This window comes from Megalobrama amblycephala, linkage group LG19 (genome assembly GCF_018812025.1).
Source record: "Megalobrama amblycephala isolate DHTTF-2021 linkage group LG19, ASM1881202v1, whole genome shotgun sequence".
NCBI lineage: Eukaryota > Metazoa > Chordata > Actinopteri > Cypriniformes > Xenocyprididae > Megalobrama > Megalobrama amblycephala.
Window position 1 is genome coordinate 908,881 of NC_063062.1, and position 17,773 is coordinate 926,653.

The window sequence follows — 17,773 nt, forward strand, 5'->3', positions numbered from 1 at the left end:
CGGGACATGACTTTTAATGATGAGACTGTAATCAGGCGCTCAAAAATTTGAATTTAGATTTTTCAGCCAATATATCGGTTATCGGCTTTCAAATATAAAGAATTATCGGTTATCGATATCAACCAAAATGTTCATATCGCTGCATCCCTAACTATTTTTCATGTATTATTTTGAGGGAATGCATGCACATAAAGACATCAGACAGACATATGCAATGCTCAGTTATTCATAAAAGCTGTTGATTGTAACTTTGTTTCATGCATTGATGATGCTTTCTGTATATTTTTTATTGAATATGTGAATAACTCATATTGTGTGTGTGTGTTTGAGGTATGGTGCTGGTCCGGACAGAGATGGGTCAGCTGGTGATGGTTCCTCAGCAGGCTCTGGCTCAGGCTCAGGCCCAGAACAGCATCTCACCGCGACCCTCCACGCCCACCAGCGTGGCCACCTTCAGGGTCACGACCCCGCAGGTACACCCCACACACACACCTGATGAATGTTCTAGAGCCGCTGACCACCCGTCTGATGACAGCTCTGCACTCACTGAAAGTGATTTCTTAAAGTGCTCCTATTATACGATCTTAAAGGTTCCTAATTGTGTTTCTGAGGTCTCATGCATCACATGCATCAAAAAACACTTTCATTTTTCATCATTTATAATGCAGCATCAGCTCTTTTCTCTCAGTGTCTGAAACGGTTCGTTCAAAGATTCGGTCTCTCTAAACCCCGCCTTTCTGAGAGCTGCTCTGCTTTAATTGGTCAGACGTTCCAGTCTGTTATGATTGGTCAGAGATCAAACGCTCATTATCATATCTGAATCTCAGCTCTTGATACGAACAGGCGTCGGTCAATCTCATTAAAAAAGGATTTGCTTTGGCAGCAGAAAACAGCATCTTCTCGACAACACGAACCAAACTCTTCCAGTCTCAGATACAACTACAGTGATTGAGGGCGGGGCAAAGAGACGCTGTTCAGCCAATGACGATCACAGGCTGGCATTATGCAAATGAGTTCCAAACCTATGTAGGTTCAGAGACTGAATTATTGACGACTCGTTTCAACAGTTCAGAATCGATTCTTTAATTTGAGAGACAAAAACTTCATTTATTTGCACTTTGATCAAATGCAGATTTTTCAAAAGTTTTGAATGTAATACTGTTTTAGCGAAGGCAATACTGCAAAATGTTTGTGTGTCACTGATAAAACTGAACACACTCCTCCACAATTAAAGATCCGTTTTCTTGCTTTTCCTGTTGTATTCTTAGACTGAAAATCAACATCATGCATTAATATAAACATCTCTCTTTTTTATTTACGAATGCATCTTTGGTGAAAGGAAAATATCATGATTTTCCAGTAATGTATGGATCTAGAGCAGGGTCACGACCCCCACCAGGGGTCACCAGAGGTCTCTCAGAGGTCACCAAGCACATTTGAACTAATTATGATCTCATTAGTAACTCTAATCAAATCATCTGCGCAGTAAACACAGACAGTGTCTTTTCTAGCTCAGTGAGATAGAAGCTACTGCTGTGCAAAAGTTTATTTCTCTGTGAAAATGTGATGATTGTTATCAAGATAATGACACAAAACAGTGAAAGTGAGTGATAATAATCATATTGTGATCACATTGTGGTTCTCAGAGTCTCGGTAAAGATGAAAAGCAGGTAATTTGATGAGATCATAATAATCTGTGCACATGTGTCTGTGAAATTCAAGGACATTCAAACTCTATTTTGGGTGCAGTGAGATTTTCAGATAATGCATTTATTGATTTATCCATCAGTCCATCCAGTTGCTTCACAATTTAGATTAACAATTTAAATCAAGATTAAGCTCTTAAGCATCAGGCATCACTGCTGACATCTAGTGGCGCGCTTTAGTAATTACAACCTGAGGTCAGCTTTAGACCTGAAACTGATGAAGCTTTTCAGTCACACTTAAAATTCATTTATTTCTTCTCATGGTTGCAGATTTAATAATACTCTTTCTTCAGTGTTGTGTAAATTAAACACTATGTTATCTGTTTTGATGATTTATGTTAAACACGTCCCTTATTCACAGTGTTAGTCTATCAAACATAAATAAGTCCACAAGATATTCTCTGCTGTTTTTCTGTTCACATATTAATATCCATGTGCAGAATATTCCAGCCAGTAAAGTTGATTTAAAACTAAATTTGAAGTGTATTTTTTCTTTCTATAGTAGTTGGTCATACTAAGACCATATAATTATTGTACATTATAATTATTTTATATGTATGTAAGCATGGATATATTTATTTGAGCTGAATTTACAGTAAACGGCCACATGAGGGCAGCAGCCATTCTGTGTTTTCCTATTGTTTTATTACTATGTTATTAATTTTTGTATTTCTTTTGTTAAATTATGCAATATTTTACTAATAAGCAATGGCTATAATTATGGCTTATGATATAATCATAGTTTGTATAATATAATGGAGTGCCAGTGTGTCAGTGTAATGTTCACTCATGGCCACCAGATGGCGCCAGACACTCGGATTTATCAGTGGCTCTATGTTTGAACTCAACACTGATGTTAATAATAAATCAGGCCATTCAAAAGTTTTTAAAACTGTGCAAATAAGAAAACATTTCATTTCTAATATTTAGCAAATTAATATGTTTTTACATTACATTAACATTCATGCATTTAGATGTGACTTGCAACATAAGCAATTTGTCACAGAGCCAGAACATAATAAATGTTTATTAGAAAGATAGATTAGGAAACAAGACAGATGAGAGGAGAAATGCAGAGAAAATAAAGATTTTTTTTTTTTTTTTTTTTACAATCAACCATTAAATTAAAATTGCATGCTTATATTTTGTTTTTGTAGATCTAAACACACTATATAGTTATTTTGGCTTGATCTACTATTTAAGCTAATTAGTTAAACGAATGATCAAAACGATGAAAAGTCCTATAGACTTTCATTGAGGGGGTCAAAACATTTGTACATTAAGACTTACAGAGTATTTCAGCTGTCTATCACTAGAAAAGCTTGATGACTCTTATAGGACAACATGCTAAAGGTGCGTTCAACTCCTCCTGGGAAGTTCGTATTTACAAGGTGGGAAGTCGTGTTTACGACGGTGTGTTCAAGTCACTTTTGTCGGAGTATGATGGTGTTGTGCCTTCTCTAAATTAATTACACAAAATAACATCACTTGTACAGCAAATGTAGAGCAAAGAATGTGCATTGGTTGTGTGTTGCTTTTTTATGTTTTTAATTAATTTATGAAGCCATTGTAAACTTTATCGTTTCATATTATATTGTTATATTATGATGCTATCATATTTTTTTGCTGGGAATCAGCTTACTTCGTTGTAAATAGAAAAGCCTGACAATGTCACTGCTAAATACCTATTGTATTACCTAAGTATTGCATTTATACACTATACACTATACACTTATACACTATACACTATGCACTTATACACTATACATTATACACTATACACTATGCACTTATACACTATACACTATACACTTATACACTATACACTATGCACTTATACACTATACATTATACACAATACACTATGCACTTATACACTATGCACTTATACACTATGCACTTATACACTATGCTCTATGCACTTATACACTATGCACTTATACTCTATGCTCTATGCACTTATACACTACATTATACACTATGCTCTATGCACTTATACACTATGCTCTATGCACTTATACACTACATTATACACTATACACTATGCACTTAAACACTATACACTATGCACTTATACACTATACACTATTCACTTATACACTATACACTATGCACTTATACACTATACACTATTCACTTATACACTATGCACTTATACACTATGCACTCATCCATGTAGTGCGTGAATTGTATAAGGTTATTTTGTCATTTAACATCGGAGTCTGACAGCCCCTTCCCCTTTGCTACGTAATTACAGCTGCGACAGTTGAGTGCATGAAGTGCCCAACATTCCACACTTCATTTTTTCCATTAATTTAGTGCATCATTCATCCGGGTATTTAAGTGCACTTTTTCTTTTTGGAATTTTCAGTGTGAACGCACTACTTGCACTATTTATACTTAAAAACGTCATAGAAAAGTGCATAAATATGCAAATTGGGTTAGCAACAGGTTAGCAACATGTTAAAATATGTTAGCATCCTGGTAAATCATGCTAGCAACATGCTAATTCATGCTAGCAATAAATTAAAACATGTTAACATCGCCAATTCAAACTAGCAATGTATTAAACCATGTTAACATGTTTAATCATGTCACCAATATGCTAACTCATGGTAGCATTGTGTTAAATCATGTTAGCATCATGGTAACAAAATGCTAATAAAGCTAGCAAACTGTTAAAATATGCTAGCAATGTGTTAAATCATGTTAGCAACATGCTAACTCATGCTAGCATTGTGCTTAATCATGCAAACAATATGCTAATCATGCTAGCAAACCTGTTAAAACATACTAGCAATGTGTTAAATTATGTTAACAAGATAGCGATAGGTTAACAACATGCTTATCATGCTAACAAAGTTTTAACATGTTAATCATGTTAGCAATATGCTAGCAATATGCAAATCATGTTAACCTGTTAATAACATACTAATCATGTTAGCAAAACATGTTTTGTATTAAACATTGTATTAAACCACGTTAGCAATATGCTAAAACATGCTAGCAATGTATTAAATCATGTTAGCAACATGTTAAAACATGCTAAATTGTGATAAATCATGCTAGCAAAAAAATGCTAATCATGCTACCAACATGTTAGATCATGCTATCAACATGCTAATTATGTTAAAACATGTTAAAATATGTTAACAATGTGTTAAATCATGTTAACCACATGTTAAAACATGCTAGCAATGTGTTAAATCATGTTAACAACATGCTAAAACATGTTAACATTGTATTAAACCATGTTAGCAAAATGTTTAAAAAATGCTAGCAATGTACTAAATCATGTTAGCAAAATTTTAAAACATGCTAAATTATGTTAAACAACATGCAAATCATGTTAACAACATGCTAAAACACGTTAGTAACATTATTTGACTTTTTCTCAATAAAACCTTCAAACTTCAAGCATTTCTAAGTCTTAAACTTTCAGACCTGGATTTGTCAAGCCAACATTAAAGTTTGTCATCAAACTTTACTCATCTAATTTTAGATGTCACTCTTCATACAGTAGTTAAAGCTTACCACAGTAATTATAGTTTCAGCCAAAATAGTTCCAGTTATTATTACTACAGTAAAATCCTTTTAATGGCAGTAATATGCCTACTTGTTACCACAGTTTTACTGTAGTAATTTAGCAATAATTCTCAATAAAGTATTATTACAGTAGCAGAAACTGCTCACTGCGGTAATGTTTTTCCCTGATAAACTCTGTTAAGGACAGTCAGTGTAGCGTTTATGAGGTGAGGGTTTATATTCCCCAGCGTCTCCCTTCATCCTGCTGTCAGTCATTCTGCAGTTCTCTGCGAGCGGAAGACGTTCCTCTTTCCCTCCGAATGCGTTTAATCATTTATCCTCCAACTGCCTGAGCGCTTTAAAAGCCAACTCAACTTTCAGTGTGAAGCGAGAGACTCGTTCTGATGGCATCGCCGTCAGTGTGCGTGTGCGCGGCCGCGAGCTCTTCCGTGTCTCGGGCTCTGCTCTCTCTCTCTCTGTAGGGGCCCAGAGACGAGCATCTGCCCTCGTCATCTCCTCCCGGTGAATCCTCAGAGCTGTTAAACTCTGGCTCAGTTTAACAGAGTCCTCTCCTCTCTGTGTTTAGTCTCTCTCAGTGTAGCGCTGTCCCTCAATGGAGGGATTTAACGCGTTTTCCCTCTAAACAAGTGATCTTGAGTCTGTTTTAGCATATGATCGATTGTGGTGAGGGATGTTTGACATTCAGGGTTGAAGTGAGTTGAACTCTTTTTAAATTCCTGGTACCATTTAATCTGCTCATCTCTCCAGGATGTCTGACCCCATAGATGTCCACTGTAAGTTCATTATTGCAAACATGATCCCCTCGCCCAAGACAACTGTTATAATCAACATTATGCCATAAATTCTGTTGAAAGAATGTCTAGTTCAGTCATGAAACTCTAGAGGGCGCCTTTACATGCAATATGCAAGCAATCACATTATTACCTCATGGCGCAAGCTGATTGGCCTCTGCAGCCAATAAGATTGTTTGTTCAACATTTAAATAGTCTGGTTCATTGTATGCTGTAAACTAGTCCTTCAGCGCATGCTAGCAAAGTGCTAGTCGATTTTAGCAATAGGCTAGCAAAATGCTAAAAGATGCTAGCAACCTGTTAAATCATGCTAACAACGTGCTAACAACATGCTAATTCATGTTAGCATTGTGATAAAACATGCTAGCTACATTTTAACAACATGATAATAATGCTAACAACCAGCTAAAACATGCTAACACAGTGTTAAATCAAATTAGCAACATGTCAGCAATAGGTTAGCATAATGCTAATTATGTTAATAATATGCTAACAACATGCTAATCATTGTAACAACATGTTAGCAAACCTGTTAAATCATGTTAGCAACATGTTAACAACATGCTAATCATGGTAACAATCAGCTAAAACATGATAACACTGTGTTAAAGGGATAGTTCACCCAAAAATGAAAATTTGATGTTTATCTGCTTACCCCCAGTGCATCCAAGATGTAGGTGACTTTTTTTCTTCAATTGAACGCAAATTATGATTTTTAACTGCAACCGCTGCCGTCTGTCAGTCAAATAATAGCAGTAGATGGGAACTTCAACTATAACAGTAAATAAAACTTGCTTAGACAAATCAAAATTAAAACCTGCGGCTCGTGACGACACATTAATGTCCTAAGACACGAAACGATCTGTTTGTGCGAGAAACCGAACAGTATTTATATCATTTTTTACCTCTAATACACCACTATGTCCAACTTCGTTCAGCTTCCTGTTAGTGAGGTCAAAAAACGCGTTCTGGTGACGGAAGTGATGTCTCGCCCATATACTTCAATGAGCGCGAGACATCACTTCCGTTGTCAGAGCGCGATCAGACCTCACTAGCCGGAAGCTGAACGAAGTTGGACATAGTGGTGTATTAGAGGTAAAAAATGATATAAATACTGTTCGGTTTCTCGCACAAACCGATCGTTTCGTGTCTTAGGACATCAATGTGCCGTCACGAGCCGCAGGGTTTAATTTGGATTTGTCTATGGAAGTTTTTTTGACTCTTATTGTTCAAGTTCCCAATCACTGCTATTATTTGACTGACAGACGGCAGCGGTTGCAGTTAAAAATCATAATTTGCGTTCGACTGAAGAAAAAAAGTCATCTACATCTTGGATGCCCTGGGGGTAAGCAGATAAACATCAAATTTTCATTTTTGGGTGAACTATCCCTTTAAATCATATTAGCAACAAGTTAGCAATAAGCTAGCAACATGCTAATCATGTCAAATGTTATCAAAATGCTAATTATGTTAATATGTTAGCAACATGCTAATCATTGTAACAACATATTAGCAACATGCTAATCATGTCAGCAATATGCTAACAGATGCTAGCAACCTGTTAAATAATGCTGGCAACGTGATAAAAAATGCTAGCTACATGTTATCAACATGCAAATCATAATAACAACCAGCTGAAAATGTTAACACTGTGTTAAATCAAACGAGCAACATGTTAGCAAAATGTTACCAACATGCTAATCATGTAAAATGTTACCAACATGCTAATTATGTTAATAATATTTTATCAACATGTTAATCACTGCAACAACATGTTAACAAAATGCTAATCATGCTAGCAAACATGCTAAAAGATGTTAGCAACCTGTTAAATCATGGTAGCAATGTGCTAGCAAAATGTTAGCTCATGCTAGCTTTATGTTAAAACATACTGTTAAAACATACTAGCAACAATCTAACAACCAGCTAAAACATGTTAACACTGTTAAATCATATAAGAAAAATGTTAGCAAAAGGCTAGCAACATGCTAATCATGTAAAATATTAGCCAAATGGTAATTATGTTAATAATATGTTACCAACTTGGTAATCATTGCAACAACATGCTAAAAGATGCTAGCAGCCTGTTAAATCATGCTGGCAATGTGCTAGCAAAATGCTAATTCATGTTAGCAATGTGCTAAAACGTTAACAATGTGCCAATTCAAGCTATCAATGTATTAAATCATGTTAACATGTTAAATCATGTCAGTAAAATGTTAACTCATGCTAGCATTGTACTAAATCATGTTAACAACCTGCTAAACCATATTAGCATTGTTAAATCATATTAGCAAAACATGTTAATAACAGGCTAGCAAAATGCTAATCATCTTAACAACATGTAAATAATGCTAACAAAATGCTAGCAACATACTAAATCATGTTAGCAGCATGTTAACAGGCTAGCAACATGTTAATAACGCTAACAATATGATAACAACATGGTAATCATGCTATCAACGTGTTAAATCTGCAAGCAATCACATCATTACCACACGGCACAAGCTGATTGGCCTCTGCTGATCCTGCAGCCATTGAGATTGCTTGCTCAACATTTAAATAGTCTGGTTCAGTGTTTGCTGTAAACTAGAGTTCCTCTGAACCCCTCCACCTCCCCAGCTCCACCTGCCTAGATCTGCTTAGGATTAATGTCTGTCTATTTATACAGCAGCAGCAGATCTTACATACTCGCAGCAGCGTGTCTGTGTATCTGTTAGCCGCAGCAACTCCATACTTGCTCTACAGCAGCAGCATAGTGACCAAATATATTCACCATATTCCATTACATGCTAAAATTATTCCACGATTGAAATTTTAACATGTACTCATAATGTTCCTATAATGCAGCCTGAAGACAACACTGAAGAAATAAGCATGTGACTCTGTGTCTAACGAAACTCTTTCAAAGCTCCAGTGTCATGAAGTTACTCACCCACAAGCGCTCTGTTTTTCAAATCCTATGATTTAACTTTTCCTCTGTAATCCTCTCTGTATTTCCCCCTCTTTTCTTTGTTCTCTTTCTCTTGCTCCTCTCCTCCCTGCAGTCTCCTGTTAGCACTCCGGCGATTCGTCCCGCTCCTGCGGCTCAAACTAAACTGGTCCAGTCCAGTTCACCGAGTGTCGCGGCCCAGACCAGCACTGCAACCGGCCCCGCTGTGAGCACCTGCCCTGTCCCGTCTCTCTCTCTCTCTCTGTCTCTCTCTCTCTTTTTCTCTCTCTCTTTCTTTCTCTTTCTCTTTGTCTCATCTGCATCAGTTGCTTTTATTTTTATATAAGCATTAAGATGGTAGAAATGACTGCTGTGTCTGACCATAGAGTTTCAGAGGAGATTTATAAATGTAATGCATTACAAAATTCTGTTTTAAAATTTAATTTAAATTTTTACAAACGAATCAATAAGATACAAGAGGCAGCACTGTATATTAAGAATATTATTACAAATTTAGAAGACAAAATTTTCCACAAAAACTTTATTTTATTAATAAAATTATCATCTTCCGCTAATACAGCGGCACTCAATAGGGGGCCTCGGCAAGCATCCAAGACTTTTCAAGATGACTTAAAATGATTTGAAATAAGACAAAACAATAAAAGAGCCTAAAATCAAGATGCAAGCTGACATTATATTTCTTTATTTTAATTGGTTCCCTCAACAACCGTCACTTATTAAAGTGACAACATATATAAAACCTGATTATATGAGTGCATTTTAGACCTGAAAAGTCATAGAAATTAATAAAATCATTTTAAAAGCATTTCATAATCAAAGCATTCACCGCACTCTCCCAGCTAATTAGGTGCTGAGACCTATATTTCAATTTAAAAATATAAAAATGTTCTGCACACAGAAGCAGTTTAATCATGAAACACGGGAGATAATGATAACAAACGTTTCGGCTCTTCACCTTCGTCAGTGTAACAATTTCACTCATTCTCAGTAATAATATAGAAAATGCGCTATAAGTCCTCAGGTGATCATGATCATAATTAAAGTGTAATTACAGCATATAATTAAATTTAATTTATAATTTGTTACGATATATTTATTTGCGTCATTCACATAGGACGTGTTTTCACATTCATCAACTTTTTTTTTAAAAGCTGTGATTTTTATTAACATTTATTCTTTAAAATAAATATTATTTTAATTTAAAAAATTGAATTAATAATTTACAACAAAAGCATTTTATAACAAATACAAATTTTTCTAAATATTTTATTGGGTAGAAATTGCTATTTCAGTAAGAAATCATTTTAAAAACAAATGTAATCATGACATTTAATGACAAATGTAATCATGAATGACTAGAAATGTCATGTAAATTAAGTGGTAATAAAAAATGTAAAGCCTGAAAAACATTCAGATATTTAAACTTCTGGAATTATGTAATTTGATTATTTTATTTATTTATAATTTTTTAATGTAATTATTTAAATATATTGCCACTGCTGTAGCTTCTATAAATGGAAAAGTTTGAAAATGAGCAGCTTTGTCATTACAGCAGAAGTAACAGAAACATTTTGGTCAAAAAGGTTGAGAACCGCTGGGCTTATGCTAATCCTAACATGTAAAATAAGGTGAATATTTGGTCTCTAAGGGTGTTTTTGTGAGATTTAGCACAAGTGGATCACTGTAGGGACTGATCAGTCTTATTTGCATGTAAATCTACTCCTGTGCTTATCAATAAAGTCTTAATTTCTTGTAGATTTCTTTTCAAGCACTCTTAAAAATAAAGGCATAGAAGAACCATATGTGCTTCCCAAAAGAACCTTCCAGTGAACAGTTCTTAAAAGAACCAGTTTTTCTTAGTGTGAAGAACATTTTAAAACTCTAAAGAACCTTTTTTCCACTATAAAGAGCCTTTTGTGCAATCGAAAAGTTCCATTGGTGTTCACGGAATCATAGATGCCGATTTAGAACCTTTAATTTTAAGAGTGTAAAGACAAAGAACAGACAGCGAGCGAACTTTGAGTTGTCAGGTGCAGCGATCACGTGATCCAAGTTCTTCTCCTCCTCCATCTGTCTCTCTCTCTCTCTTCGCTCCTGTCGTCCTGCGCTCTCTCGGGACACGCGATGTGACAGGGCGCGCTGTGGCCGTCTCTCCTGTTCTCTGTGGCCTTGCTGGCAGGCAGACGTCAGCTTGTGTTTATCTCTGTGTCTCTGTTCCTTCCTCCTCTAGAAGGCCCCTGTGGCAGCCGCCGTGGCAGTGACAGCTCCCCAGCAGGTCCAGCCGGCCTTGGGCCCCCAGGGGCCCCTCACTCAGATGCCACTGGCCCCGCAGAGCGCAGCCGCCCCGGCCCCCGGAGCTCCGGTTGTCTCCCAGGTCTGTGTGCCCTCCCGTATCGAAGTTTCTCTCTCTCTTTATCTTTTCTTTTTCTCAGCTCAACTGAGTGACTGTTGGACCCCTCAAGCATCCCTGGTTAACTGTCAGGACTTGGTTAAGCGCCACCCAAATCACACACACACACACACACACACACACACACACACACACACACATACAGCTGCAAGCAGACACCAGGGTAACACATCTGGATGAAAAAAACACACACACAAATATGAACAAACACACAAGTGGCAGTGCCAGCCTATAGACATCTGGGCATCACATCTGCACTCACATACACACATATACACTACTGTTCAAAAGTTTTTGGGGTATTTTTTAATGTTTTTGAAACATTACAATCTCTTCTGCTCACCAAAGCTGTATTTATTTGATCAAAAATACAGTAAAAATAGTGAAATATTATTACAATTTAAAATAGCTGTTTTCTATGTGAATATATTGTAAAATGTAATTTATTCCTGTGATCAAAGTTGAATTTTCAGCATCATTACTCCAGTCTTCAGCGTCACATGATCCTTCAGAAATCATTCTAATATGATGATTTGCTGCTCAAGAAACATTTATGATTATTATCAATGTTGAAAACAGTTCATATTTTTGAGGAAACCGTGATTTTTCAGGATTCTATGATGAACAGAAAGTTCAAAAGAGCAGCATTTATTTGAAATAATAGAAATATTTTGTAACATTATAAATGTCTTTACTGTCACTTTTGATCAATTTAAAGGGTTAGTTTACCAAAAAATGAAAATAATATCATTTATTACTCACCCTCATGCCGTCCCACACCCATAATAATCTTTGGAGTGCAAATTAAGATATTTTTGATGAAATCTGCATAGGGAGCAATGACATTTCCTCTTTCAAGATCCATAAAGGTTTTAAAAACATATTTAAATCAGTTCATGTGAGTACAGTGGTTCAATATTAATATTATAAAGCCACGAGAATATTTTTGGTGCGCCAAAAAAACAAAATAACGACTTATTTAGTGATGGCCGATTTCAAAACACTGCTTCAGGAAGCTTCGCAGCATAATGAATCAGCGTATCAAATCATGATTCGGATCACGTGTCAAACTGCCAACGGCTTAAATCACGTGACTTTGGCGCTCCGAACCGCTGATTCGATACGCTGATTCATAACGCTCCGAAGCTTCCTGAAGCAATGTTTTGAAATCGGCCATCACTATATAAGTCGTTATTTTGTTTTTTTGGCACACCAAAAGTATTCTCGTGGCTTTATAATATTAATATTGAACCACTGTACTCACATGAACTGATTTAAATATGTTTTTAGTACATTAATGGATCTTGAGAGAGGAAATGTCATTGCTGGCTATGCAGGCCTCACTGAGCCATCGGATTTCAACAAAATATCTCATTTTGCATTCCGAAGATTAACGAAGGTCTTACGGGTGTGGAACGACATGATGGTGAGTAATTAATGACAGAATTTTCATTTTTGGGTGAACTAACCCTTTAATGCTTCCTTGATGAATGAAAGTATTAATTTCTTTCATGAAACACTTACTGGTCATATTTAACCCCAAAATTAAAAGGAAATTTAAGATATTAAGGTTTGCATAAAGAAAATAAAGCCTATTAATATGATTTGCATGGTGACATTATTTTCATTCTGTTCAATTTTTGGCATTTCCCTCCCAAATTCTCTTTAATGCAAAAAAAAAAAAATGCATTTTCAAAAAGTAATTTATATCAAATAATCATGCATTAATTAATTCAAGAATAATGAGAATTACAATAAAATTGAAAAAAAAAGAAAAAGTGTGCCAAATTTCGACCCCCTGCCAGATTATTACCCCCCTAGGTTAGGTTTAGGATTAGGTTTGGGGGAGGGGTTAGGATTAGGGGCGGGGTTAAAATTAGACAATCAGGTAGCGGCTTCAACGAGGGGGGTAATAATTTGGCAGGGGGATCGAAATTCAGCACAACACCGGATCCTTTACGATAATGAAGTCACAGTGTCACTTCTGAAAATAAGCTTCATTTTCTTTTGAATTTGTGGTGAAATGTGACCTAGAAATGTTTTAATGAGATCCACCCATTCATGTATTATTTCAGTTCGGCGTAGTCATCAGGAAGATGATCAAGCGTAACACGCCACCAGCCTTAAAAAAGACTTTTGATTGACACATTCTCTAACCTCAAATGATTGACGGTTTTGTAGCATTTAAATGGAATTTAGAGGATTTCATTAAAATACTTTATTTACCCGTGAGGGCTGATCACTGATTATGGCAACAAAAGCACAACAGAGTGCGTCTGTGTGAGTCAGAACCGGATAAACTGTTTACTAACACGAGCAGCCGTCCAAATCCAGACTCACTGTTCGGCTCGGCCTGTGATGTGTCATTATGAGGCTCGTCTAATTGAAAACGCACCATTCGACGTGTCTTTAAAACTAACAAACTGTCTGACTCCGCTCATCAGGAGATGCAGGAGAACGTGAAGAAGTGCAAGAACTTTTTGGCGACGCTGATCAAGCTGGCGTCCCATAATTCCCCTTCCCCAGAGACGTCTCGAAACGTGAAGGCGCTGGTGCAAGATTTACTGGTACGTGTGTCGGTTCTGCTCCAGAAACATCAGCTTTTCCTTGAAATGTTTGAGAAGGACCTTGTTTTGCATCCCCAATATAATCTCTGCTTTGGAAATGAATTTTGACTTTATCCTGCACTAATCATCTCCTCTTCCTGTAGTTTGCATGTGTTTTTCCCTGTACACACTCAAATCCAGCTGAACATCTGCTGTCGCTCCTCTCAGGATGCAAAGATCGATCCGGAGGAGTTCACCAGCCGGCTACAGTCCGAGCTGAAGTCGTCTCCGCAGCCTTACCTGGTCCCTTTCCTGAAGGTACGTTAACACGCACGCGGCTCGCGTTCCTCGCGGTCAGGAGCCGGCAGGCATGTCACATCCTGCCCGGTCCGAGCTGGCACGCTAATGCGGCCGCGCTGTCATGTGATGTTAGCTGGCTTACGTCAAAATCCTCCAGAAATAGACATCGGCGGCCTGCGGTGTCCTCACAGGGGTCTGGGACCTCAGCGAGATGTCTTTGATTACTGAGGTTAATGATCTTTGTCGGACTGAGGAAAATGACAGTTCACACACAGAACTTTCTAAACATTCCAAAATGGAATTGGAATTTCACATATAAGATGTTTTTGTTAGTGTGAATGATTCATCAGTGCACATTATTCCACAGAAAGAAATAAAATGAGGTAATTCGGACCTTCGGAATCTATGAATGTAAAAATCAGACTAAAGTAAATGTGAGCGAGGTTAATTGTAAAATGGTTGCTAAAGTGACAAATTGCTAGAGCTGTGTTGCCAGATTGGATGGACGATTTCCAGCCCAAAAGCCGCCCAAAACTTTAACTGTCAAAATAATGTGATAGAATTGTATTGCTGTGTCAATCAATGTTAAAATGGACATTTTTTAAAGGATTAGTTCACGTTCAAATTAAAATTTCCTGATAATTTACTCACCCCCATGTCATCCAAGATGTTCATGTCTTTCTTTCTTCAGTCGAAAAAAATCTCCAAACGGATAAAGATCAAAATTACAGTTTCATTGCAGCTTCAAATTGTCATATACAATATGCTATTGCAAGTATATAACAATTAGTTCAAACTTTGACCTGTGGAGGGCAGTAATACACTTCTATTAGGAATTCTAATAGAGAAGAAGAAGAAGAGAGCTAGTTCAAGATGAGCATTTATGATTAAAACGTATATAATTAAAACATTTTTTTAGAAAATGAGTGATGGTTTCAGTAGATAAGACTCTTATTTCTCATCTGGGATCATGTAGAGCTCTTTGAAGCTGCACTGAAACTGTAATTTTGACCTTCAACCGTTTGGAGGCCATTAAAGTCCACTATAAGGAGAAAAATCCTGGAATGTTTTCATCAAAAACCTTCATTTCTTTTCGACTGCAGAAAGAAAGACATGAACATCTTGGATGACATGGGGGTGAGTAAATTATCAGGAAATTTTTATTTGAAAGTGAACTAATCCTTTAACTCCGTAAAAGAAAGTAATGATGACAAAGTAATATAAAAATAGATACATTTCACAGGAAAACGGATCAAATCAGGGCAAATGCATTAAAGAGAATGACCAAATATGACTATGTCAAAACGGCAATCAATGATGCATTTTGTCGGAAAAACAAATGCATCATTAGGGGGAGGTATTTAAAGTATCATTTCCAACCTACGGTGCATTCCAAACGGAATACATGGGCTGCGTCTGAAAACTGTAAAATGCTGCCTTTGGAGGACACATTTCAAGGTAGGAAGGCATCAAGGCATGTCCGAATCCAATGTTAGCTTCACTTCCTGTCTCATGAGATACCTTCATCTGATCGATTTTTCAAGGCAGCATAGATGTGTCCTTCACTGCCTTTGATATCCCACAATCCTGTGCTTTCCATTCTGAAAAATAAAGATGGCATCCGAAAGTTGCGTTTGCTGGTCAGTTTGTGAGTAAATGTACATTTTTGACCAACATTTTCACTTTTGATGTCATTTCTAGCTTGAAATTACTACTGTAGTCATTAAATATTTGTTTAGTTCACAACAAAGCTTGCTGTAGATCATTAAACTATTATGCTGCCTCAGAAGTCTGTCCGAAATCTGTTTCATGAGGTGTCTTCATGCACAAACGCTGCCTTACAAGTCATTGCTTGATAAGGCGGTGAGGCAGCAAGTCAGCTACCCAGGTTTTCGGACGCAGCCATCGCCCTCCGAAGGGTCATTCCAAATCGAAGTCCTCAAAACTGGCCACTTCAAAGGGCCCTTCGGAATGAAGGGTACAACTGATGGACACTTCGGGCTCCCATGATCCTTTGCACAGGGAAGCTGTTTGGCGTCACAGAATGAGTATAGTTCGATTTTACCTATAAATGCATGTAGAGTATTTTTCTATACTACTGTAATATTTTTACGAGTTAGATTTGGTACGTTATTATGGTCAAAATTACATTGTACTTGTACAGCTCCCTTTATCTGTCCATTCAGATGTTTCAAATACACAGACACAATATACAATATGGTGCGATAAACCAATAATAAATAAATAAACTTTGGGGGTCAACCAGCGTAGAGTTTTTTTGACCCCTACACCCTTCATCCCTGAGAAGCTCTCACTCCAGAGGGAAACCCTTTGAAGGGATTAGGGCATCGGGATGAGCCCTTCCGAATGGAACGCAGGGCTAATGTCCATGTTTTCACAGGATAAATTTAGAGTGTTTAAGCTTTCAAATGATGATTACTGAAATATGTGATAGGGAAAAAAGGCAATAAAAAAGCATGGCCTTCATATTTTACTTTGGGACTTTGTTTATGTTTGCAGAAAAGTCTCCCTGCGCTGCGTCTGTCTCTCCTGAACAGCCAGCAGTCTCTCACTCAACCTCTACAGCCCAACAAAACCAGCGTGACGCCGGTCCAGACGGGTGTCAGTGTGCGTCCACACCAGCCCAACAGCACCGCTGTACTGCCGCAAGTATGTTCTTATCACTCACTCTCTCTTCTCATCTCAGATATGGTTCTCTTTTTCATTCGTGCAATTCAGCAGAAACAATAACTAGTATCTTGTGTTAGATCACAGCATGGAAATAAGGATCCCAGACAGCATGTACATCTGTTAAAAAGGAATCATTCTGCAAAACAACAAATATCTGATGCACTTATTTAAAAAAAAAAGCAGATTCTTAAAGACATTTAACAGGATATGTTTTTAAGATAAACTGCAAACGCCCTAAAAACACATCTTCTTCCAGATGAAAACGCACATCAAATCTATGCAATTTACATGTGCTTTCAGGGATTTTTCTTTTTTGAATAAAAGAGTTTGATGTACTATGAGACTGTAATAACTCAAAACTCTCACTTCAGTCACACACAACATTTATTAAAACAAAATTTTCTCAGTTGGACATCATCATCTGTGCCATGACCTCATTAACATGTGACTACCTACACTCTAAAAAATGCCAAGTTGGGTTGAAAATGGACAAACCCAGCAATTGGGTTGTTTTAACCCACCTGTTGGGTTAAATGTTTGCCCAACCTGCTGGGTAGTTTTATTTAACTCAACTATTGTTTAAAAATTACTGTATTACTTAATTAAAATTAACCCAAGTATGTTGGAAATGAACATTTATTAATGTTCAATTAATAATTATTAAACAATAAACATTTATTAAATTGCTTATTAATACATTTATATTAATAAACTATTAAACTATTACATTTCTATTAATAAAATATTAAAGCTTATTAATAAACATTCACCTTTTGTCTATTATTGTTGCCTCTAATTGCATCTGGTTTTTAGTTTCCCAACTATTTTGG

General features: G+C 36.7%; 1 protein-coding gene across 3 annotated transcripts in view; it reads left to right on the top strand.

Annotated features, from left to right (window-relative positions):
- LOC125254628 (transcription initiation factor TFIID subunit 4-like) overlaps positions 1 to 17,773 on the top strand; it is a 118,171-nt gene that overhangs the window by 4,807 nt on the left and 95,591 nt on the right. For 2 of the 3 annotated variants that reach the window (XM_048169319.1, XM_048169318.1), the window contains exons 2-7: positions 331 to 473; positions 9,091 to 9,201; positions 11,227 to 11,370; positions 13,851 to 13,973; positions 14,181 to 14,270; positions 16,773 to 16,922. In XM_048169319.1, coding sequence (XP_048025276.1) covers positions 331 to 473; positions 9,091 to 9,201; positions 11,227 to 11,370; positions 13,851 to 13,973; positions 14,181 to 14,270; positions 16,773 to 16,922 — 761 coding nt within the window. The remainder of the gene's footprint in view (positions 1 to 330; positions 474 to 9,090; positions 9,202 to 11,226; positions 11,371 to 13,850; positions 13,974 to 14,180; positions 14,271 to 16,772; positions 16,923 to 17,773) is intronic. The other variant, XM_048169320.1, reaches the window with a different exon arrangement.